The sequence below is a fragment of the Gobius niger genome, assembly GCF_951799975.1.
Source record: "Gobius niger genome assembly, chromosome: 1".
Classification (NCBI taxonomy): domain Eukaryota; kingdom Metazoa; phylum Chordata; class Actinopteri; order Gobiiformes; family Gobiidae; genus Gobius; species Gobius niger.
In genome coordinates, this window is record NC_136852.1 from 21,093,313 (window position 1) to 21,119,325 (window position 26,013).

General features: G+C 42.0%; 1 protein-coding gene across 9 annotated transcripts in view; it reads right to left on the reverse strand.

The window, feature by feature from the left end:
• The window catches only part of tenm4 (teneurin transmembrane protein 4), a 123,390-nt gene that overhangs the window by 12,986 nt on the left and 84,391 nt on the right, over positions 1-26,013 (reverse strand). For 7 of the 9 annotated variants that reach the window (XM_079553330.1, XM_079553327.1, XM_079553329.1 and 4 more), the window contains 11 exons: positions 24,226-24,345; positions 20,147-20,408; positions 19,068-19,335; positions 18,845-18,988; positions 17,434-17,683; positions 17,184-17,204; positions 14,420-14,652; positions 13,406-13,560; positions 8,944-9,821; positions 4,080-4,252; positions 979-1,214 (listed from right to left, as the gene is read on the reverse strand). In XM_079553330.1, coding sequence (XP_079409456.1) covers positions 979-1,214; positions 4,080-4,252; positions 8,944-9,821; positions 13,406-13,560; positions 14,420-14,652; positions 17,184-17,204; positions 17,434-17,683; positions 18,845-18,988; positions 19,068-19,335; positions 20,147-20,408; positions 24,226-24,345 — 2,740 coding nt within the window. The remainder of the gene's footprint in view (positions 1-978; positions 1,215-4,079; positions 4,253-8,943; positions 9,822-13,405; positions 13,561-14,419; positions 14,653-17,183; positions 17,205-17,433; positions 17,684-18,844; positions 18,989-19,067; positions 19,336-20,146; positions 20,409-24,225; positions 24,346-26,013) is intronic. The other 2 variants (XM_079553331.1, XM_079553328.1) reach the window with 1 other exon arrangement.

The following is a 26,013-nucleotide window of genomic DNA, read 5'->3' on the forward strand; positions in this document are numbered from 1 at the left end:
ATGGATTATGCAACATTGCCACCACAGTTTCTTCTGACTGAAATGATAATAGAAAATTAAAGGTCCCTATTAAGGTACCAAACAACACAGTGCAACATCTTTTCTCTTCACTTGTCAATCTCGGAGCCCCTAGAACTAAATAACTTGTTTTCTATTTATTCAAGCTTGGGACTAGCACAGAGGGAACTGGCGTATGATCATTTGTTGATTTCTTATACAGTTCAACCCATATAATGAAATCTGTGAGCTGTTGCGAGGGGGGAACCCAAGTGTCCCGTGTTGCTGTGTTGGGGTGAACTGAGGACCTGTTTACCACACATAGCCAGCGTAATAAAGCTTTGCATGAGCAGTCACTGTGTTGCAAATGCAGACAAAAGGCACCATTTCAGCTTCCCGCCGTCATCTCTGCTCACTGTTTATACAAGGCAGATCTGTGAAGTCAGGGCGGCATTGCCACTTTTGCCTGTTTTTTTTTGTGTGTGCATCCCTCTATTCGGCTCTTTATCCAACAGCACCACCCCCCGCCGCCACACTCTCGCCCAGCCACCCACATAATATCACTTGACATGCCACTCAAGGTCGCTCAATGATTCCCGCTCTGTTCATCCCTTCTGTTCTTGCCATTAGGCTGCTCCCATTTCCTATGTCACCCCTGGGGCCAATGTCTGTAACATACATTAGAGGCTCGCACTTCGGAGTGTGATAGGGCCATTAGATGTACAACCACTGACAAAAAAAAAGTGGCACCTCCTCATTAGGCCTGTCACCTCCCAGTGAGACAACATAACCAAAGTTGTGCTTTGCTTAATAAATCCCTTAATGGCATTTGTCACATGAAAAGGAGTCTGGGAAGTTGAAAAGTGACCACATTGCTCTATATGTACATGGTTAGTATTGCAATCAAGTGAGATATTTAAGATTGTATTACCTGTTTTGTACATAAAGCAATGATATGCTGGTAGGACAGTAAAAGCTTACCCTTAGTCTGCGCCCGTACACAGTGACCTGGCCCCGCGCCTGCTCCTTCCTTTGCCTCCATTCCACCAGGTTGAGCCCGTTGTCAATGGCCAGGGTCACGTTCCTTTTGCTGACAGTGGGGTTGACAGTGCCAGCTAAAAGGTGAGGCTCTGTGTGCAGCGACACCTCCATCCCATTGGCCAGCACAAGGCGCAGCGAGCCATCCAAACCGATAAAATAACTGTTACGGACTTGATCTAGAAAAGAAACAGAGGCATTGTGATTGGGAGACAATGAGTAAAAAAGCTGATTCTCTTTTCTCTGATAAATAAATAAAATCTAATATTCATCACAGCAAGACAAAAGCACAATGATCTAAAATGGCAGCTCAGCAGAAAGGAGGCCTTTAGCGGCAGTATTTAACTGAAACCCAGCAATAATGCTGGGTCTGTGACAACAAAGATCAATAGTGAGAGGTTTCACAGCGCCAGTAAAGTAAAGTTTTACAGCTGTTGCGGCAGCCCGAGGATATAGGGGAATGAAAACTATCAAAGCTGCTGGCTTGCCTGTGGCCACTGAGAGGCAAGGTGAAGCACATACTGTATGCACACAGACACAGCAGCAGAGGGATAAATCTGAGCCTGTCTGTTACTGTCCCCGGGTGACGACAGCCTCAGACCAGTGACTAATGCTTCCTCTGTGACTCTCATGCTCATTCATCAGGCGCCGCCTCCTTCCTGCCTCCTGTCTGTACATCCACACAGATTAATACTGCTCCCATTAAAGCAAATGACTTATCAATCCTGTCATACATGAATAATGCAACAAATACAACATCAGCATGTAAAGAAGCTCAGCTGTTGTCTAAACTCCAAGAGAAGGGGTCTGAAGTTTACTGCATATTTTGCTGCAGTGTGTGGTGCTCTGTTGAGCAATGGGCTGAGGTGCCAGGGTTGACCCTGTACTAACCTCTCTCTCTCTTCATCACACAAACACAGGGGTCAGGCCAAGGCCTTAGGGTGAATCCAGACAGTGGAAAGGTCAGTGGATTCATTGGGAAGTTTGCACAGGCAATTTAATAGAACTTAAAGAGGGGGTATTATGCTTTTTTCAGCCACATAGCACCAGGCTATAGCACACTACAATGATGACGAAACCTTCTGTTGGTCTGTAAATGCAGTAAATTAGAATAACTGCCTTGTATAAAATTGCTCTTTCAAAATGGCGGTAGCAAATGACTTGAAATAGGCCCCTGTCTCTTTAAGAACCTCTGACCCTTTCCGACACGCCCCCTCCACACGCTGTCTGTGACATCACAACACTGCGCTCGTTGTCTCAACTGTATTGAAACTACGATCGGTGCATTTTAATTGTTATTGTTGGAAAGGAGCTACTGTTTATCACTTTGTGAACAATGGCCACACAGGATATTATTTGGAGACAAACCTTCCACACCGGACGCTTGGAAGGGGCTCTTGCCTGAAAAATAACTGCTGTTTGGAGGCTATCTCTTTGCATCTGCCCTATGGATCTCTAACTATACCCCCATGGACGACACCAGGATCTGCAGGAGCCCATACCATTCAAAGACAGACATTATCTGTGCAGGTGGACAGTGGTTTTTCGAGGTTACCCGTTAGCTTGTTATAATCGACTACAGCTCATTGTTGATGAAAAGTCTGCAATAAACCACTCATGTGTAAAGCCAGGCTCATTGTGTGATCATCGTAAAGGCTGCTTCGAGTAGTTGCCTACTTTATTGACGTTATTTGTGCATAATATGCTGCCTGTTTTCAATGAATGTTGTGAAGGTGAAGGTTGTTAGCTTGTCGCGGCTAATAGTGCCTTAGCTCCGGGAGAAACCACTCGGCTACGACTCACTGTAGATGAAATGTGAGCAATAAACTACAAAATCAACAAGCCCGGCTCCGTGTGTCATCATCATAAAGGCTGCTTCAAGCAGTGTCCTGTTTTAGTAACGTTTTCAATGCATAATATGCTGCTTGTATTCAGTGAATTTTCCCGTTAGCTTGTCGCGGCTAGCTTGTTAGCTCCGGGAGAAAGCCACTCGGCTACGACTCACTGTAGATGAAATGTGAGCAATAAACTACAAAATCAACAAGCCAGGCTCCGTGTGTCATCATCATAAAGGCTGCTTCAAGCAGTTGCCTGTTTTAGTGACGTTTTCAATGCATAATATGCTTGTATTCAGTGAATTTTCCCGTTAGCTTGTCGCGGCTAGCTTGTTAGCTCCGGGAGAAAGCCACTCGGCTATGACCCATTGTAGATGAAATGTGAGCAATAAACTTCCAAATCAACAAGCCCGGCTCCGTGTGTGATCATTGTTAAACGGTTCTTTATGTGGGTGGTGGTTTTATTGACTTTATTTGTGCATATTTCTCGTTTTCACGTGATGACTCGAGGTTTAGCTTAGCATTAGGCTCTGTGCATCATCAAGGCCCAGCGCAGAACCAGACACTGAAATAAGCGTTCTTGTCACCGGTTTTAATCCTGGGTGTTTCGGTAACAGAAACACTGATGTGTGTCTTTGTAAAAGTCTGCTGTGGCTCCGGTTCACAACACATGAAGCTAATCCTCCATGATGACTCTGTTTACATCTTAGGGCTAGACACTGCGGCGAGGGGGTTCTGCTGAGGGGCAGTGGTTGGTTACTCGGCTGGTGACGAAAGGTTGGAGGCGTATCCTGGAGGTCGAGGGCGTTTCCTGAAGGAATCAGGCGTTTTATCCCTAAAATGGCTGCCATCGGAGTTTTTACAGATTACTCGAAAATACGTGAATGTGCTAAGGCAACACTTCAGGCATGTTTTTAATGAGGGAATGACTTAATAACATGATGTAAAGCTTGAAAAAGTCGATTTTGCATAATACCCCCCCTTTAACAGTAAATTGAATTTACTTTGCTCAATATTGAGATCTGCATATGTATCAAATGCAGTATTTTTTATAACTCATCATTTAAATACATAAATATGGCACGGGCCACTGCTATTTGAAACAGTTTTACACATATAATTCTAAAGGTGAATATATGTTTTTAAATATTAGGAATTAGTCTTTGTGCTTGCTCCAGTGCACCTGCTTATGCGGAGAAAGATACTCACCCTGCATGAGAGTGTAGAAGGTGCCAGAGGCTGACAGGTTGGTGGTGACGATGATATCCTCTTTGTTGGAGCCCTCTGTCTGGATGCGGACTGAGCTGTCGGCATCTGTTCGGTAGCTGCTCACGCGGCCCGTGGGGTAAGTGACGTTTGTCAGACGCCCGTAACTGTCATACCTACAAAGACATACACTGATCAGAGCCAGAGAAGCCAAACAGGGCATGTCATCTCAAACTGCAGACGAGTGCTACTTCTACAGAATGACAAACAGTGTGGTGGCATAGAAAATTCAGTCTCCTTTTGAGATCTCTTATAATATATATGCACATAATAATAATAATATAATATAAACAATCTAAAATGCAAGACAATGGGCAGATGCCTTATGATGAGTTATTGAGTTGTCGTGGCTGCAAAGCCAAATTGACAAACAAGTCTTGTCCCAAAGCTTTTGATTAGGTAAATAAAAATATCTTGCCACGCTTCTCCACACATTTATCAATAGAGACGGTGTCAGCAAAGTAACATTTCTTTTGAACTGTGATTCAGTTTAGCTGAATTTCACTATACCAGATGGACAATTAAGTTTGTATTTATGATTACAATGAATTACAGCACAAAGACGACGCCAAACACAATACAGTTCAGTTTCTGAAGCGAGGGGTGATCTCCTCGATTGATGCCACTCAGCACAATCAAAGTGTCCATCACATAGAACATAATGTAAGAACAAAAATGGCCAGATTGTTTGATTTCACGCAAAGACTGCCTCAACCTGATCTAGATTAGTCTGGCTCCAAAACTGCGAACGAGTGATTATTCATCATTTGGTATGATAATCTTATCACACAAACCATTTTAGTTGTTTCTGCAAGCCATAAAAAAACTCTAATAAATGGGTTATTGGCTGCTGGTTTCATCTCAAATAACCAATATAGAGAACAATTGAGGGAGAAGACTTATGCTTGAATATAATTATTTCATTTCAAATATACTATTGAGCAGAGATTCAAATAATACAAAAAAACCCAGTAATGTGCCTTGAAAGCATTTGATTTCATTTGATTTCCTGAATATCTAATCAGAGAGAAAAGCCTTTTTCTAAGCGCACAAAGACCTTGGGATGGGTGGGTATGAGAGGTGTGCTGCTTTTTGACTGTTCTCTGTTCTCTATCGGAGCTCCTTTGCCTTCACCTCTTCACAAAAGAGCACGTTCACTCGACAGAAAGCTCATTCTGCAGGAGCACTGGGCGGCCCAGCTTGATCACTGACCCAGAGTCTCTCAGTCGCAATTAGGGCCTTGAGCCGCAGCCATTCCTCGGGCTGCACCACGGAGCTCTAATGGCTGTGGCCTGCCTCGACTCGGCTTCCTATTAGCTTGCTTTCTGTGGACATGCAGGGCACGCGGGGGCACAGCGCTTGGCGGACGGAGACGGCTGCTTTCCCCCTGGATAGTCACAAGTCCATTCAGATTGCATCACCTTGTGTCACATGCTAGCTCTGTGACCTTTCATGCTGGGACAACACAATAGGCCGGGCGGACACACTCCATATTACTCAAGCTTACCAGTTATTTTCCTGTTACAGAGTTGCCCACATTGTTATGTTGATTATACAGTATCATCAACCCTAGCACTGGCAAGATAATATAACTCTTTTGTCTTAACCCCCACCTGAACCGAGCCCATTTTACTCCTGTTTGGCTTTACCCAAATCTAAAAGCTTCTGGAACAACACGTCAAAAGAGTGACAAAAACAAGGAAGAAAACGCAAAAAACAGATAAACACAGATGGGAAAAAAACGACAAAAAAATACAAAAAACAGACAAAAAATGCAAAAAGCAGACAAAAAATACAAAAAAAAAACATACAGAAAAATACAAAAAACATGACAAAAATGTGATAAAAACGAGATAATGCAACAAAAAAAATTCTAAGCTTTCAAATGAGGTACTACCTAGCCTATAGGCTGTGTGCTCCCGTCCAGAAGCTTTTACATTACAAACTGGAGAAAATGCCCTCGGTTGAGGCGGGGGCTAAGAGATTAAATAATGGATCCACACTAAGCAATACCACAAGATTGAGGGGCTGTTCTGGTACATTGTGAGCGGTTTTGCCCTTCGCTTCACAGTATTGGAACAGCTCTAATAAATAATTAGGTTCAATTCCAAACTAAGCGTAACAATAGTAGGAACTACGACTGAATCACGCAGTCATTTTACCTTTGAAAACAGAATCCGTCAATCCCAGTAGCCTCACACATTTTGTTAAATATGAGCATCACTGCCCCCTTAATTGGAGGCTAAAGCTGCAATTAGACCTCCTTTGAAAAGATGCATGATTTAATGGATTTGCAGTAACCTTTAAGTATAGGCACTTATCATAGCAGCAGAAACGCCAGGAGGCAAGCGCAGCATCTGTGTGTGCTGCAAATGTCAATGCACATGATGTGGTCAAGGGTGACACCACAGCCACTATACACACAATCTCTTTTGTACAACACTTTGTCCTTGTGTTTCCCTCCGCCTGCAACTAAAGCCGGAGCGCTATAGGTTACAGGATGCAAGCAAGCATTAATTAATATGGGTAAAATGGTTAGCTGTGCACTTTAGTGAGCAGAGATAAATGGACATTCTGATGCCGGCAAATTATTGTTTACACCCGCGGGTGGAGGAGTGACCTTCAAAGCTAATTATTTAACAACAAACACTTTTCATTGGCTCTTAATAAAGGATTGGTGTGCGGAGAGGCTTGGAGGTAAATATAGTCTTGACAGAATTGTAGGAGGCTAACAGCAAAAATGGAAAAAGATTTGTTCAATTAGATACGGTACACAGGTCCACGTAAAAGGCTTGAGTTTTTGTAAGTTGTGTTTCACTGCATCAAAGCTTTAACAAAACATAAAAAAGACAGGAATTTAATAGCTATGAATGTCACTTTACAATAAGGGCTTCAGTTTTTGTCGCTTCTGTGCATCATTTCCTTTACTCATCATGCAGGACTCACAAAATCTCACCACTATCAGCAATCCAGCAGCAACTAAAACAAACTAAGAAATACTAGATGACTCTTACCACCCACTGTATCTGTATTTCCTGAGAATGGAGGCTATCAACTCCTCCCCGTGAAACGCCCGTGCTTGGCTGCTTTGGGTACCACTTTGAGTACAACTCCAGTCTCAAATGACAACCGAATGCAGTACAGGTGAAACAAGACGTCTGCCTAAATTAACCAGAGGAGCTGATTTGATGTCAAAGTGTTCTATTACTGCAGCGAGGTGTAACAAATGCCTGGTCAGCTTATCTGCTTAATCACACTTTTTGAAAATCATCCAATTAGCAGAGTATCCCCTGGTATATTCAATTACGTGATGGGACAGGTTGTGTGGATGAGCAAAAACTCCAGGAGTAAAATCCACCGCCTTAGAAGACTATAACTTATGATCTTTATGGTTTAGCCCAGAGAAAGTGAATCTATTAAAAGAATACGAACATGGCATTCATCTCTAATATAGAGTATAAAGATTGATATTTAGAATGCCTTTTAAATTCCTATGATTATTAGTTATACTACATTTGTTTTACTATACTACAACCACTGTAGTATATAGCAGTATTATATAGCAGCAAAATAAATTGACCTTGGTACTGCAAATAATTTTTCTAATGCAGGTTTATGTGTCTGTCAGTAAAAATGTTGTTCTTCAGAAAATGCGACATAGATACAGACGGCATCTCTGGAATCGCGGTTAGCTAGCGCTAGCCACAACTGCCGTTTTTTCACTTGTACAGAAAAATCTGCTGTGATAAAAAAAAGTGGTCAGGCTCGTGGACGGCAAGGGATACCAAGCTTGTACACCTCTCTGCATTGGTTAGACCCCTTCATCACACTGCAAAATGTCAATGAAGGTTCTTGGATGGACAAGGCCTGTACAACTAGTACTGTACAGCCTACACAGACGTCAACCAACATGATTTAACTGAGTGAAACGGAGGCAAGCTTTTGTTAACGTTTTCTAACATAATATACCAGCGGGAGATGTGTGCTAAACATTAAGTCAATCTACCGTGACAGATACTTTTTATAATAGTTTGAACTCAAACGGCTAGTTTTATTTCTGTAATTTCTTGGTTGTTTTGGCTGCTGAAGGGAGGGCGTGGCAGTTCGGCAACAACACGTCTTGTGGAGTATGAAATGTCAGAGCCCAGACGAACTTTGTTCTTGTTCTTTTTGCCTCAAGAACAAGAACAAAGTTCTCGCGTCTTGTGGAGTATGAATAGGCCTAAACACATTTACCATAAGTTTAATGAGCTATGGCCTTTTGTGGAGCTGTGGCAGCGCACCGTCTTTACCGACAAAGGTGTCAATGTGGGCTCCAGCGGTGGAAAAGCGAGCTGAGCGGCTTCACTCACGCAGACTTCATTCATAACAACAGCCAGTGTTGTTTCTCCTGCTCCAGTCTGCTCAAGCGTGGAGTGAATGAGACAGTTGTTGTATATGAAGGTTATGAATGCGACCTAACCGTTAAGACTGAAGTCGCATGGCAAAAGATCAGTTAAGTATCAGATTTAGGACAACATATCCAAGTGGCATGGGTCGCATAAAAAAAAAAAATGTTATTGTTTTATTCAGACTGTCATGAAAAGATCAGATAGAGGTCGAATGTGGGCAAATAAAATTGAATTTGGGTAACTTCAGCCTGCTGTCTGAATGTAGCCTTAGCAGTCTGTATGAAAGTGGTTCGGAAGGTTAATGTTCCCTTTATTGTCCCCGTAGGGAAATTCACCCTCTATTCAGTGTTCAGATATCAATTCACTCGTGGAACGAAGGAAATGGATTTAAAAAACATATAAAAAGCAAAACTTACTCATAGAAGGTTGTCCATCCATTCTCGTTGGTCTTAGTTGCTAGAAGTCCTGAGCTGCCATGGTAGGTCATCAGGGCTAATTCTTGACCCTGAGCTCCAACGCTCTTCAGGGCACTGTTGGTCCCCATGGTGAACCAAAATGTGCGCCCGTCAGGAACCATGAGCCACAGGGGCATGCCTGTAGTGTCCCGTTTAATAATCACTGTATTTTTGTTTTTGTCAGTGATGGTGTTCAGATCTCCTGCTCCAGTGTAGGTCAAGTTAAACAAGTGGTCTCCCGTAGTCAGACTTTGCGTATAAATATGGCTTCCATTGGAGTCAAAAAGATAGAGTTCGTCATTTATGGGAGACGACACTTCATACATACTGAGAGGGTTCAGGAATGGCTTGTTTTTGCGCACGTAGCGGATACGTATGTTACCCAAATCTGCAATGTAAAGTTCTCCATCTGGGCATACAGCCAGGGAAGACGGAGCATTGAGTTTAGCGTCTTTAGCATAGCCTTCGTCGCCGGAGTAACAGTCGCAGTTCGCATCGTTCTTACAGTCACAGCCGCTCGGAGCGCCAGCCACCAAAGAGATCTCTCCATTGGTGGACACCTGTCGGACTCTGTTAATCTTCTTCTCATCTGACTCAGCGATGTACAAAACGCCGGTGTGCGAGACAGCTAGGGCATTAGCGGACTCCAGGGTAGCATGAATAGCCACTTTGCTCATGAGGAAGTGGTCGATCCCAGGAACTTGGCAGTGCATGGGGCGCCCGGCCACAATCCGGACCTGGTGGTTTTCTGAGATCTGGAGCACCACATTGTTGTCCAGCACATAAAGGGAGTTGTCCATTGGACTCACAGCCAGGTCTGTGGGCCATTCGAGACGCACCTGTAAAACACAATAAAAACAATCTTAGCTAAATACCAAATTAATTGATGCACATTTGGCTTTATAGCAGAAAAATCTATAAGAAAAAAATAATCTACTATGGGATGAATGCTGCAGTAAAGGTTTAGATGGTATCAAGTCAAAAACATTTTACAATCTGATAAGAAATGGAAAGCAGAGGGTCCATGTTAAAGGGGGATTGCACAAAAAGATGAATTAGATCATAGATGATAACAATAACAAACAGAGGACGGTACAAGGAGAGATCATTCAAAAGATCAGATTAACCAAAAAAAGCACAGAGCCATTGATCACAGGACGAGACACTAAAGGACTGGTCTGTGCATCCTTCACCTCCACAGATGCACTGTTTTTCTCTCTCTATGGGTTATTTTGTCATTTTGTAATGACAAGACAGTGTATAGACCCTTGAAGAGATCAGGAGCACACTAACAAAGAGTAGCCAGCCCCAAGCCACCTAAATGAGGAGTTATTGTTCTCTGAACAATGCACGAGGCTTTTAACAAATTGGAATGATTGGATTCATCCAATTTACCAGTCTCCCTCTCACTTATGATTCAAGAGGGATCTCTTAGGACCATGATATTAAGTGCCATATTTCAATATATGCCAGGCACTACCAACAAAAGAGACTGATTAATCCCTGGTCCACAGCACAAAGACAAGATCACATTTTATGCAACCTATTATAAAGCTGCTTCTTGGCATGGACTTGGGTACTCTCTGTCACAAAGGATAACAGGGAATGGGAATGTGATCAAATCCTTGTAATTGCATACAAATTAAGAAATAATTTGTGAACAATAACTTAATGTTAGTAATCAGTAAAATTAAAAGCTATCATCTCCTTAAGGTAATGAGCAACTGTTTCTATAAGATGAACAGACCGAAGAAATTACTTTAATTTGTGTAATGCACAAAGCCAATAATCTTATCTGAAAACACAGGAGTGCAACATAAAAGGCATTGGGCACTTATCACACAGAGGAGTCTGTCAGGGAGTACAGGCTGCCTTTGAGAGAACAGAAATGCATTTACCAGAAAATTAAAGGGAGACTTTCTATTTCTTAAAACCTATTTCTTGTCAACACTAGCGGTTAAATATTTCATGAGGCCGTGTGAGCAGTGGCTCAGGGGAGCTGCCTGTAAGGAGGTTTTCACGCCACTCTGACTGATGAGGGGATATTTCCCGAGCTGCTGTCCCATATGCTGTAACCCGATCACTGCCTCACCGTTCAACAGTGGAGGCAGCTGTCAGCAAGTCTACAATACCCCAAATGGGCTCAAGAACTATTTTCATATTTATTTCAACTTGTATTAGAAATATAATGACATTTTCCATTAGTAGTGTCTGGACTATTCTCCCATGCCAGCAGGACGCCTCTTTGAGGAAGAGTACAAGTCATTTTTTGAAGTTGGGCTCAGATTTGAAGTGAATGTCGCAGTTAGAGCCTTGATAAAGCCTTGAAATGTGTTTAAGTGATCTGGTTTAAAGACATTGTTTTGTTCCATCTCTGAACACAGCAGGATAGGGCTGGGCAAAGTGGCTAAAATGGGGACTTCAGAACAATCCTCAATCCACAAATTTATGCCGTCAACTCCAGACCCATTTAAAAACACTTCCTTTTCTCCCCTACATTTCAAAATTTCACCATCACCAGAACCACGCCAATAACAGTTTGCTGATTTTGTCATGATTCCATTAAATTTTGATTAACGGGATGGCCATTTACTAGGAGTCGTGCAAAAGCATATTAAAAACTTACAACTAAAAGTCAATCTCCAACAAGTGAGGGCCTAAGACCTTGATGTAAACAAATCAAACTGTACAAGGTCAAGTTCTGTCCTGTTTGGCTTGGCAATATAAAAAGTTCACGTAGGGAAAGGTTACACAGTTGCACATAAAATTAAGAGTTTTTGCGGCAGTGCACAGATGGCATGGCACGATATCAACGACCTTATCAGATGAGCGACAGAAATATGAGTCATTTTGGCCAAACAGGTGAGGGCCAGAAAAGCAACGACCACAGTGATGAGGCTCCTCCTGAGAAACGCTGATCCAGGGCTCAGCATCGGGGGCTGTTCGAAGGAGGAGGCGGGATGAATTTTTAATAGATGCTTTTTACTGTCTTGTGCTGGCGGTGCAAGTGTGATTTGCCATTGTGAGGGCGCCTTGTGGAGTGTATATAGAAGCATGCGGGACGTGCGGGGGGGACTGCTGAGGTAAAGGTCACATGGGCCACGAAGTTCCCCTATGGCTTGAAATGGGTGGCTTCATCCTCTGAATTAATGTGTTTTTTTTTACAATGTTTCTTAAAGTCCTATTATATATATATATATATATATATATATATATATATATATATATATATATATATATATATATATATTTATATATATATGTATATATATATGTATGCATAGTTGTTCCATACAGTTATTCCTAAAACAAAACACTTACTTCTGCCTGAAAAACAATGTAACCACATGATGCCACGTTTGCCCTTATTTAATCCATAGGTAATGAAAACACCCACACAGCGCTAAATTAAAAAAATCTGTTGTGGAGGACTTTGCCTGAATAACATAAATAGTTCAAGGGGAATAGTGCAACAGCAGCTGGAGAGTGCAGAGGGGTTGTGCGTTCACCTCCAGAGTAGAGTCCGTGGACTGACCCCTGGACGGTGTCCTTGCCTGGGGGATGTGCTCTGCATGCTCCACACGGCGCTGTGGTGTCTGCTTATGTGCTGCTATGTTGCCATGTGTTTGCCTGCATTACTGAACATGTGCGCATGAATCAGTGGCCAGCGGGGTCATAGTTCATCCTCATCATCCCCCTGCAGCTGTAGGTCAACACCATATCTGACTGAGGCGCTGGGGACGCTTGACACAAACATGCACGCCTCAGGACGAGCATGCCGCTCAGATCACTGCTTCTGCTCAATCCTCAGCAACATTTTGAAACTAACCACCTAACTCCTCTATACATTAATATAATATACCAAGATCTATTCATGCGCCTGCTACACAGTGAATAAAAAAAGTTTATAGACCTCTATCTGTTACTTTACTGTATTCTTTAATCTGATAGAAAAAATAACCCATCATAGTATTCAAACGTTGTGTAACAGTTGCTCTGAGTCATAATTGTGCTGTCTTTTAACATTCAGAAACGTTAAGGTCTTTGATCAATTCTAATCATTGCCCATGTATAGAAAGACACAGCCTCATAACAAAGAAATAAATAGAGGAGTATGACTGTTCCCTAAACCTACAGTACTTTAGGTTGCTGTTTATTATACTTTTACTGGAGGTTTTGCAAAAAATATTTGACTCTCTGGTGAAAAATCTACAAAGCCTAGTTGAGCCTAGTATCGCATTGCCGGTAAGTAAGACTGGCTAAAAAAACTAAACTGGCTGCTCTCTGGACTTTGCAGGGAGCTTCTACTTTGAGAACAAAAGCTCACATGGGAACAGAGGCAGAGTGAAGAGTGAGGTCACTGAAGGAGAGAGTGGAGGTTAAAAAGCGTTGCGCCGGCATCAAGGGCCAGTGAGGGTCGTACCTGAGAAATGTCCATGACAGCATCACAGCTGAGAGGTCGGGCAGAGGTCAGGTCATTAAAGCCCAGAAGAGTTGAGATGATACCGTTCTGGTCAATCCTGCGAATCATGGTCCCATCCACAAAGAAGATTATCCCGTACTTATCCACAGTAATGCCTGCAGATAGGGAAAATGGCAATTATTTGTTTAGATTATCAGCGACTTAATTTGAGGCCACAACATCTCTAAAGACAATTAGAGGCTTCTTACTGTGGTGAAAATGAAAGACTAACAATGGCACTGCAAACTAATGCTTCAATTGATTTTTTGGAATCAATAAGGGGGAACAATAGAACCATCAAAATAGATGATGCCTACTGTAGATATCGATTCAATTAGAACAAGAATTTCATCAATACAAGCTCATTCTCTAATGCGCTTCCAGACAGCAATAAAGCTTGACTGTATTATACGAGTCACCCACAGAATAATAACTTGTGTGATAGGAAAGGTTCAAGGTTTATCTGCAGTGCTTTGGATTAAAACATGAACCGAGAAAATTAAAAACAATTGAATGGCCTGTATTCAGACACCTATATACTATGTTCCTACTAGGGCTGTCACAATAATCGACTCATCGTTCAATAAAAAAACAGATAAACGATACATTATATTTCATGTTTATTGCAGCTTGTGTGGTATTTTAGGATTATTATTATGCACTTTTAGAACAACGATTTACTGTCATTTTTATGCCTAAGAGTTGACAGTATCTAGTATCGTTAGAGTCAATAATATCGTTTATCACGATACTTTCCTGCCTCAATATATTGAACTTCAGATTTGTTATCGTGACCGGCCATTCAGGAACACCCAATATGCTTAATAACAAAAAAATAAGCTTAAAAGTCAGGAAAACAGGACAGTTTCTGAGCATAAAGTTTGTAGTGATGTTGGAAGGTGCATGGATGGAACACGAGTCCAGGGTTGTTTTTATGATGGAACAGGTAAAAAAAAAAAAAAACCTTTATTCTACCTCTGGGGTTGTTTAGAGTAGCCTCCAACGCCTTCCCTCCATCTCCACAGCGGGTGTCGTCGTACGGAAGACATTGGTCCCCTGTGCCGGCCACCAGCTCCAGATTCTTGGCCACGTCCTTCACCACCTGGAGCGACTTCACCTTAAACACCTTCCTGCTGCTGGTGTCCGAGAGGTACACGGCTCCGTTCACCGGGCTGGTGGCTAGGTAGTACTTATGAGCCGGGCTGTTGCTAGGGGAGGGAGAGAGAGGAAAGCGAGAGCTGGTCAATAAAAACTGCCAGCCAGGCCTTCAACAGGACGCACAAATTGATTCAGATGCTATGACAGCTGGACACAAGTACAGCTTAAGCTTGTAAAAAGCAAAATAGGAAAAAAAGAAAAAGAAAAGGGAATTACATTTAGAAGCAGCAAAAACACCTACAGTGGGTTCAGGGTGTACTCAAAGCCTAATATTAAAATTGTATTAAATTTTCCCCAAAAATATTTGTATATGTATATTCTATTGTAGGGTTATCAATGAAGATTTTTTTTTACCAGAAGAAACAAAATTTACATTCTTCTGACCCAGTGTACATTTTAACAGTCCCTGCTTTTATAGTTTGTATTATTCTTTCCAAGAGATAAATAATTTGGGCGTTACTAAATGAGCTACTACAGCGTGTATGAAAAAAACAACCTGTTGTTTGACCCAGTTATCTTGCCACCTGAAGGCAGCATTAAACACATTGTCTGAAGGCTTGCTTTTGTTATTGCTAAAATTACACAGTATGTTTTTCCTTTCCCTTGAGACTTTTTTAACAGTGCACAAATGCATCTCCAAAGCTGCTATTCAAACACATTATGCATCTATCTACCATGGATTCCACCACAAAAAAAATCTTATTAAACCCCAGACCATGTCAACAAAGTAATCCTTTGTATCCACAGGAGGTTGCACAAACTGACAGACAGACAAAAGAACTGAGCAAAACCAATCCCTGTTGGTGGGACACATCTATCGGAAGGCTCCTGTCAGAATAGGTGTCAACATAACAAAGGCGAGCGAAGATGAACCCAATGCAAAAAAAAACACACACAACTAAATTAACATTAAAAAACAGTTACACAAACATCATCATCATTGTTTGTATGGAAATTGAAGAAATCAAATGAAACAGGAATGTTTTTAATGGAAATACAACAAACTATTATTTTTATTGTGGCTTTAAGGTGTTTCAAATTTTAACTTGATCAATGTGTACCGTATATGTTTGCACCAAGGGATTGAGAATAACATTTCAATTTACTGCTGGTATGTTTAGAAGTTGTGCAATAAAGGAAACTTGAGCTTAAAGGTTTTCATCTATCAAAAAAAAATACAAAAATAAATCCTGGTATGAGGTGTTGTGTACAGTCCCATGAACCCTAAACAGTACAGGTGGTGAGTAGCATGAGTGGCGATATCGGGACTAGGTACAACACAATTCTGATGGGGCTGATAAGCATTATGGAAAAAAGCTGTCAGCAGGATGTCATTGAAAGTGGATTAAGACAGAATTCAGCTCTAACCTTGAGGCTACAGGAGGACGTGACAGTGCCAAGGTTTACAGTTTTACAAAGCACACAGAGAAAGACCAGTGGTGGTTCTCTGAAATTGTCAGCTTTCAGCACATGGTTGTAAATGACGATTGACCTTCAGTGAATCTTTGTTGATAGGGTTTAACAATAAACCTGAGGCAGTTGTCGCCATCAGCCGCTGACAAATCTGACTGATGTGTTACTGCACAGCACAGAGCAGTTACAAGGTGCTTCAGTGAGCTCTCTTGAGTAGGCCACTAGCTAGTTTCAATAAACAGATTCTATTCTGGATCCTATCTGCCATGTGCAATCGGCTGATACCTAATCAGCTGCATGTCGCATGTAGAACAGTGCTGGTCCCCCATTGCGTTTCAAACTACGAGATGTTATTCGCTGACCTTGAGCTGTGGCTGCACACTCCATCTATATTCACTAACAATATCTAGTTTGTTGAAGATAATTGGATTTTGCTGCATGCTGGCATTGCATCAGGGCTGTGTGGCCCGTGTGGATGGAGCATCCGTCGTAGGGGGTCAATGAACACTGCATTCTCAGTCCTATCACTAGTTCACACATGAACAGGAGGTTGCCACCCATTTCATACAGCCACACGCTGGGTTCTCTGGGATAAATCTTCTTTTTAAAATGCAAATGTCTTTGGGGTACAAAGACCAAAGGACTCGGGCTCTGGCATTTCTCTGATGTGATGTAAATGTTTAAAGGCAATCATTTTTGTTCAGCGCATTAAAAACTCAACTATATGGAAAGAATCTGGTGCCCTCCCAGAGCCATGAGTGTAATGTTAAAGTGTGCAGTGGTAAAACAAAGGCTCATAGCTTTTCATCTTCAAAGTGACAACAAGCTGCTCAGCCAAAGTCATGACCTCCTGATTGAAAATCAATCAACAGCCCTTTGCCTGACACATACGATCTAAAGACAGGCGTTTTCCCTCACCTCGATCTGCTGTTAGAAAGATTCCTTTTGTTCACATGAGCACAGATACAATCTGCTCTTGCTCCAGATAAATTGGCACATGCCTCAGTAATATCACACCCATTGTATAGTGGACTATGAGCAATATCTGGACTGATGTTCCTACATGAAGCCTCAATTCACCATAACATTTATTTAACAACTTTTATTTCAATATTGCCCAAAATGGAAACAAAACAGTCCTATCATCGCAGAACACAACGAAGCTTACCTATGCCTGAAGTCTTTATTTCTGTGTACCCACAGAAGCAGAAAATAAGCAGAAAGGAGACAGAAGACAAATGTTAGTTGTTAATGAAAGAAAGCAGCGGTTAGTGACAGGCGGGTTTTTCAGCAAGATTAACAGGGGTGCACTATTAGGGCAATTCTCAGTTTATGAGCAATGTGTGGTAGAAGACCTACAGTATTTCAGGATCAGCAACAGGATTGCTGTAGGGCTGTTGTTGTGTTGCCCCACATACCTAAGCTCCAGGACGCTAGTAACATTTCCTGTGGTGAAGATCCTTCTCACATAGTTAAAGTCTCCCACATACAGACTCCCATCAGAGCCACAGGCCAAAGCCACAGGGGCCAGCAGTTTGTTCCCATCGGCCAGGCCGTTACAGCTGGGACAGGAGATACTGCGCCTGCGGCCATTCCCCATCACACTGCCGATCACAGGGGGCTGCTGGGAGATAAAGACATTCTCTCCATTCCCCATGTGAAGGATACCTAATGGAGGCAGGACAAAAGCATTTTAGACTACGTAATTTGGTGTTTGGACAAAATACTTATATTATTGTAGTATTGGAAGTATTTCAATACTTGTGTGTGTACACAGCACTGTATTACATTTTCTGTTGAATTGTTCAATTTCAATCTGGCATTTGGTTTATAAATGTACAAATAATTACTTATTGTATCGTGATACGTATCGGATTGAGACAAAAGTAGATCGGAAAAAGGCCTATTATTTACTGGACTAAATGACTGCAGGTGCGTACAAGTTTTTTTTTTTTTTTTTTTTTAATAATTTCTTTCTTTCTTTTTTTGAGAAAAACAATAAAAACACCCGCACCTGTGAAAATCAACACCCTATGTGCCTTTGCCTATGCCCACAAACAAACTTTCCCTCTATGTTAGTAGTGGTTTTGCCAGTTATTCTGCAAAACTTTCAAATATGTAAATGTAAAGATGTTCCTGCCGCCCAATCAGTGTAATCATATTCGAAATTTAGCATCTGCATGCCTGTGGCGGTTTCTCTGCTTGTGGCCGTACTTGGTGACCTGAGTGAGCAGCCAAGCATTTGGTTTTCAGGAAAGATCAGCAAAGCATCGCTTCCCTGGGACATGATTTAATCATGGGGACTGGTGCAGTGGGCGACAGACTGATAGCAATTAAATTATCGGTGATTCTAAAAAGTCTGGGCACGAGCAAGACAGAAATGTTGGAGCTGAGTCCGAAAGAGGGCAGAGCAGAACGTGCACTCAGCAGGTTTAGTGTGACACATCAAAGTGGCACCTTCCTGAGCACTTATCGTATAAGTATGCCTCATCTCCCCCGATGAACCCTTCCAGATATAAACACAGTGTAAAGCCAAAAGCGGTGACAGTGATGGCCGAAATTTCTGTCTCCCTTTTTCACACTGGTCAGTAATTTGAAGGAAATGGAAAAATAGAACCCCTTCACCTACACAGAGTCAAATCTAATATAGAAGTTAGATAGAGAGAGAAAATATTACTTTCTAAGAATGTGACAAAATATGTTGAGAGAGAGAGAAAGCAAGATAGACAAAGACAGAGAGAGCACACAAAAGCAAATTGTTTGCTTCTCAACCCTATAATTTCAACCCTAAAATTACAAACAAGTGCAAAAAGTCAATATAAACCTCACCACTCTGAATATTGAGAGCATGGTGTTTATCAACTGTCCATCTGCCCAGTTTGGACGCAGTAGCCTCGTAGCCTTGCAGAACAGCAGTCCTTTTCTCCCACAAAATTAGATCCGGACATGACTCATACTCAAACCCAACAGACACTAGAGAAAGATAAAAATGAAACAACATAAGTGGCTTGAAAATTAGGTTAAGTAAAAGCAATGACGCTTGCACACTTACCAAATGCTTCAGACAGCCCATAGACCTTCTGACTGTAGACATCCGCCTTGTCCCATACAAAATCATAGAAGAGGTTGGGGGCTGCGGGGAACCACTTTCTGAACAGCCTCCCCTCCACAGCAACCATGAGGTGAACTTTCATCAAGTTGAAAGGGATTGTGGGATGGGTCAAGGTCACACGCAGTATCGACTTGTAACCAGGGGTCCTGCTGCTTAAGTAGCTGAGTTTCATATCCGTCCCTGGAATGGGCATTTCCTCCTGCAGAGACTAGATGCAAAAACAAAGCGTGCTTATTGGCAGGCAGTAGGTCTACAGTCCAATGTGGTGGAAAATGAGAATAAATACAGTCATGTCCACTTTCATAACCAAACACTCTAAAGAGAGCAATCTTTCATCGATATTTATATGGATCGATATTTTCCATTGGGCTGCTCTCAAATACAGTTCTATAGGGAAACTAGAAAGATCATTACAGAACAAGAATCCACAGATACTATGAGAGCACTGATGAAAAATTTCTCCCATATAAAGCAGTTATTATATTTCATTATCTTTCAATAAATGCAATGGCTTCAACAGTACTCTGCACAATCCATATAATAGCAATAATGATATTCGATTACCCTGGGGTTTTGGAGCTAAAATTGCATATGAATTACATTTAATCGGGCAGCACTTAGTGATTGCTCTAACTTGGTCTAGAATATAGAATATACATGATTATGAGTTATAACAGAACATTTGAGAATTCAGCATCCACAGTGTCCTGGAGAAAAAGGCTCCAAAAAGCAGGAAATGTAATAATCATCAATCTGCAACAAGAGGGCTATCCCAACCGTATATTTCCTGCATTGGGCAGCGTGATTACACAGGAGAGATAGAAATCACGGCAATGCAATGAAAGAGAGAGGCAGTGCTTCACTTTTTAACAGATAAATAGCCTTCGGAGTCTCTTTTAGATGAGTGGCATGAGTCATTGGGCAGAGAGACCCATTTAGATCACCACCTGGAGTTCGGTAACAGGCGTGGGTGTTACCGGGAGGGGATGCGAAGGAAATGGGAACAGTCTCATCCTCACCTGAATTTCGGGTACAATGTTGCCCCGCTCGGAGCAGGAGCCGGCGAAGGCTGTGAGGGGCGCGGGGGACACGACGGGACTCGGGCGGGTGAAGCTGCTCAGGTCGCAACTCGGGATGTCGTTCTCCTCGTGCCGCATGACAATGGTGTCCATGACGAAGAAGCGTCCCCACGGCAACCACAGCGTGTGCTCCTGAGTGATGAATGGGGCGCGCTCGAAACGCAGGGCGATGGCGATGCCCCCGTTGGTCACCAAGTCAAAACTGCAACACAGACATTGTCACAAAGATGAGTATTGATTTTCCCATATACAAGATGAATTACAGGCTGTGTGTTCATTTGGCAGGCATTAAAGTATTAGTTGACAGGCTCTGTGTTTGAAATATTAAACAGACTATCCCACCCTTTCTGATATTGATATCACAGACACCTAAACAATACATTCATGATTAAGATGAATGAGCAATCAATATACGTTTGCTTTTGCCGATAAAGGAGCTGTGTGCTTCCTTCTAGGATAAACACTGCAATGCAAAAGGCTCTGATTTGTTTATATATTTTGACAAATTTCATACAGAGAAACACAAAAAGATAAGTAGTGACCCATTCCGGCTTACGCATGTTTATTTGAGACAAGCTGCTCTATAATTTTAACATATGAATGCATTGAAAAAAAGATGGACACATGTTTATGATATCAAAAGCGGCTGATGTTTTGTTGAAGAGCTGAACTAAATAAGAAACAGAGAAAGTAGAAGTGCCACAGATTCACACTCTGCCCAGTTATCATCGGCTTCTGTTCGCACTCTCATTTGAGGGAGATTCGTGCTGCAGAAGGGGGTGCAGACGCCAGCTCTCAATCGATTCTTTCGACGATATGGTTGTCCACTCCAACATCAGTCTAAAAGCCCTGCAACACAACCCCCCTTCTGCTCTTATGTTAAAGTGCCTCTGCCTTTGACCTGAATCAGTCTCTCTGGCACTTTTCACAACTCCTAGCTTCTGCAGCATCACTATAAAGCGAGCCTGCACCTGCGCTTGTCACTTTGCTTTAAGAGCCAATTAGCACCTGGTCACTGCTGTGCTTTGGGGACCAGACCTCATCCTTATATAGAAAGTGTGTTTGCTAAAATTACAGGTATGAAGCTGGTCCAGAAAGTGTCCAGTGAACTAGGCAACCTCCGTCTTCCTGTGAGATACTAAATAAAGAAGTTGTGCTCCTCCCTTGCGGGTAAACATCTTATTGAACCCAGTTATAAACAAATGTTCAGCCATCCTTGGAAGTTTTGCCCTTGGCTGTTAATGAGTGAAGTAAGTTTTAGTCGTGACACGGGGGTATTGAACTGAGGAGGCTGCGATGGTGCACCACTGTAATGTACTATTATCCACGTAGCTGGAACCCAGTCAGTCTGAATGGCACTTCCAGGGCTCAGCCTCTGCACACCGAAAACACCAGTGGACACATGGCCATGGGCTGCGTGGCCAATCGATGAGGGGATTCACAGGACGTTATCAATCATGACAACAGCCTTAAGCCATGTGACAAAACTTATTAAGCTAGCCACAACAGCTTTGTTTGTGCGTGCCTTCAGGGAATGCATCAAGCTTAAAGACTTAACCCTGCCAATGAACTCGCTCATACAAATTATATGCACTAATTTCCCATGCTACCACAGTTGTATAATATATTTATGAAGTAAAAGTGGTGGTCAAAAGCTAACGCAAGTCAATGACAAAGAGAAATGCATTGGGTAATTGCTGTTGTTGATGTTTGAGTGAGCAACAGCACGCTAGAATTAGCTACCTATCAATTAGGACTTCACTTAGGCCCTTGTTCATTAGAGTGGCTTCAATTAGTGTTTGTCTATATGCTCTTGTAAACTAATTTGAGTCTAATGACACAGATGCTGTCTTGGAATGCACAAGTGCAGAGAGATAACGTAATGAGAATATGACTTTCTATCATTATTAAAGCGTTTAAATTTGATTTGTCTGTGACTATTGAGCTTGTGGTAGCTGCATCTCCGACAAAGTCAATATTTAGTCTTTTGGCCCAATTAAGTCTTACGTATTGCATCAAATTACATAAATCAACACATTTTTAAATCAGTACTAAGCAACTTGTGCCCCTAAAAGCCATAAGCGCCACTGCAGGTGTCGTAGCATGTTGTGTTTTTTTACTCATTAATTGCCCGTGAGAGTAAATACTACTCTGACAGAAAAGACAAAGAGGACAGAGAGGGATATTGTACATCCAATTACACAATGGAGATATTTTTTTTCAGGCTATAAATACTCTTTAAGTGGCGCTAGCCCGTAGTTAGCTTTCCCCATTAGCCTGTTAGCTTATTCTTCGTGATTCTATTAGTGTGTATTGGGGCCTCCGACCCGGTGCACTTGTATTACCCCCAGAAGGACTACGAAAAGGATTTATTACGGTAAACAAGTTACTTAGTACTGCTTTAAACACCACACGCTGAATGTAGAGGATTGCAGATTTCTACCCCTCTCATGCCTTTTTAAAACACAATTACAAAGAAGAAAAAAAGGATAACGATAGATGATACCAAGTGTTCTACATTTCTACTTAAGGGAATAACAGAGAGAGAGTCCATGACTGCCTAGAAACTAACTCAGCTCTTTTGTTTAATCTGGGAAACTTTTCAAGACGGTGAATGGGTAATTTAAAAACTGAAGCCCTTGGACAATAAAGAACACATCATAAAAATGAGTTGAGACAGCTTTCCCATTTCTAAGTGGCTGAACAGGTGCCTTTCTGATTTCACGCTGCACTGAACCTGTTTACAGTGATTGCAGGGGAGTTGCAGGAGACTGGGCATGTTTACAGGGGAACCTGGGAGATGGAGTAGTGTTTACACTTATGCTGGAAGGGGAAAAGGAGTATGGAGCTTTGCAATCGAAAACGGACGGATGCATATGAAAAATGAGACACGCATAAATGGGAAAGGGATAGAGATGGGGGAAGCCGGTGTAGAGGAAAGGCCCCTAGACTCAAGGCTCAAGCAAAGTACAGGAAATATGTAGTGCCCAGGAAGAAGAGGCTTTGGCGCAGGAGGGGGAGATTAGAGAAGGAAGAGCATGACGGGATGAAGAGCAGATGGAATAACTGCGGAAAGGCCAGTTGATAAGGTGGAGATGAGAGATTTTTTTGTAAAACGAGGAAAGGGATAGGGGCCTGACAAGAAGATGGAGAGTATGAAGAGGAGCTGGAACCATCAAGATCAAACCGGCAGCAAAGATGCAGGGCTTTTAAAGTCAGTGACTGATAAAAGTGTCAGGAGGATGTGGGGCTTCCAGAGCAAACAACCATCCCTGCTGTGTTCTGACAGAGAACTCTGATGTAAGGACCAGTACAGACAAAGGGGATTTGCTGGTGCTGCAAGATGACACAAATATAAAACATAAATTAATTAATTAAATACCCACACCATATGATTCAATCTCAAGTTACACACATCTCATTACACTAATTGTTCATGGTGCAAAGAAGGAACTATTTGCAACCAAATGAAGAAGACAAAATAAAGCAAAAGATCTGTTGAGCTACACATCCAATGTTCTTTCAGAAAAATAAAGTCTGGGGATCTTGTTTAAATGAGTTGGAGGCTTTTCTGTCAGTCTTCCAAATTGGAAGTTCCTAGAGCAGTACCACAGTTCCTCTTTTTTGGTTGAAACGTCAATGTCCCATTTTATTCTCTCAATCTTCAATTGTCAAATAAATAATGTCCATCTGCGTAGTGTTTCATATGTTCTGGGAGCCGCACTGAATTTGGCATATTTCATCCTTTTCCCCTACCCACCACCGCTGAAGCATAGCTTATGAGTGTACCAGAAGGGCTTTGTTTGATTTTACTGGGAATTGCGCCGAGAACTCTAAAATTGGTCCAAATGAAAGCACAAAGCAGATCAATGGCGGCACAGTTTGCAGTGGCAACAGTGTTTTTCCCTCAATCATTACAATTCAGCACATACAAACAATGGTATTTGACAATCATTTGAATATATAGAGCTCATCTGAGCACGCGTGTGTTAAATGTGTGTTTAAAGTACAGCTCTTACCTCCCATCTTGCCGCGTGACTGTGTATCCAAACGATGGGTTGTTAATAAAGCTGATGTTGACTCCGACCAGGGGTGTTCCATCTGAAGTTACGACTTGGCCTCGAATCACACATGCATGACTACATGGAAGAAAGAAACATATTCACTTAAACTGGGTGGATAGAATACAATGAACATGCTAAGAATAATCAGCTTTGAGTTATTGTCTAGACTTTTATCTCATCCATTAACAAGCCAGACTGTCCATTTTGCAAGACGTATACACTGAAGAGTACTTTGAAACAGCTGCACTAAACCTTGGTCCCAGAGAAAATAATCTACATGGTTAAACAAATAAGTATAGAGAGGAACTTGCAGCGTTTCTCTAAGGTGTTTTCAATTCAGAACAGAAGGTAATGAGATAAGGAAGGTTTATTCTTGCTGCGCTCTAATTAAAAAAAAAGAAAGAGCATTTATCTTTTTATTACCGAACACAAGAGAGCACAATAATAGGTTTGCAGATTGCGAGATGTGTTTGGTGGGTTATCAAGAGCCTGACAGATTTCCAGGCTCACATCAGTTGAGCAGAAGTCGCATAAATTAAAGCTGATCTTCAGCACCACCAATCAATAGCGGGAAGTTATCCAAATTCAGCCCCTAATCTGGCCACACTGATGAGCCAGGACCTTGCTGTATCATGTCCCTGTTGACGTGTCCTGCCCTCGTCATTAGCAGGACCCCACTCATGGTCAGCCAGCGATTTTATAGTCGTTTGCAAAAAGTTGGTCCCTGAACAAATGCCTTACTGCCACATCTTCATTAGACCATGGCTATTTTTAATACATTTGGGTTTTAAACACTGCCACAAACTGGAAACAATTAACACTAGCGTGTTAGTAGCTGCCCTCAGCATGTCCTTACCACAGGCAAGATCATTCACCCCACACTACCCTGGTCCCCAGAAACCCAGTTTTATGTTAATTAGGCTCGATCTCCTTCAGAGGACCTTGGTTGTCCACTGCTGCAATGTAAACAAGAGTTGTATTTTAAACTGAAGGATGCTAACACAAATCTATCTGAGGAGTACGACATAGAATTACTACAACAGTTAACTCAGCTTTGGTATGGCAGAAGACTTTTAATCATTCTTGCTGACAGTTTATTTTAGAGTCTTGTTTGAAGAAGCAATCATCCCCCTTTTCCACAGACCGAGCTGCGAATGTGGAACTATCTCCTTCCTGCCTCTGTGAACCACATGCAGAGACAATTTCTCTCTGTCAAGACAAATGATTTAAATATTGACATCAAATACTGCCGCAAGAGCGGCAGAGAACGCATGAAGCACTGGCTGCAAAAGTTTCTATGCAAAAGAATTTACAAAGTCAAACAGGAGGTTGACATGACTCAACCTGGATGTTTTTTCACAGTTCATCCACCAAGAGTAATCTGGGACATGTAGCGTTCGCATGACCATTTAAAACACAGCATAGGGTCAAAAAAGTGTCTCTGTACATTCCCATACAAAAAGGATATCAAATGGGTTGAAGGCAGATAAAAGTAGAATTGAAACGTGTAAAAAAAAGAAAAATCTAGGACAATTGTCAATGAGCAAGAAATGAAGATTAAGCATTCACAGTGAACCTATATGCATAAACAAATTGTGGTTTATGCACCTACAGTGTTATTTTACACCTGGAATACATTTCTCCCAAATGGTTGTGTGGACTTCCTGTTTACTATTCTGCTCAGAAGCCACTGCTACAGCTCATGTATTATGTGTCATGGCCAAGTCGAGACGCTTTGTGCGG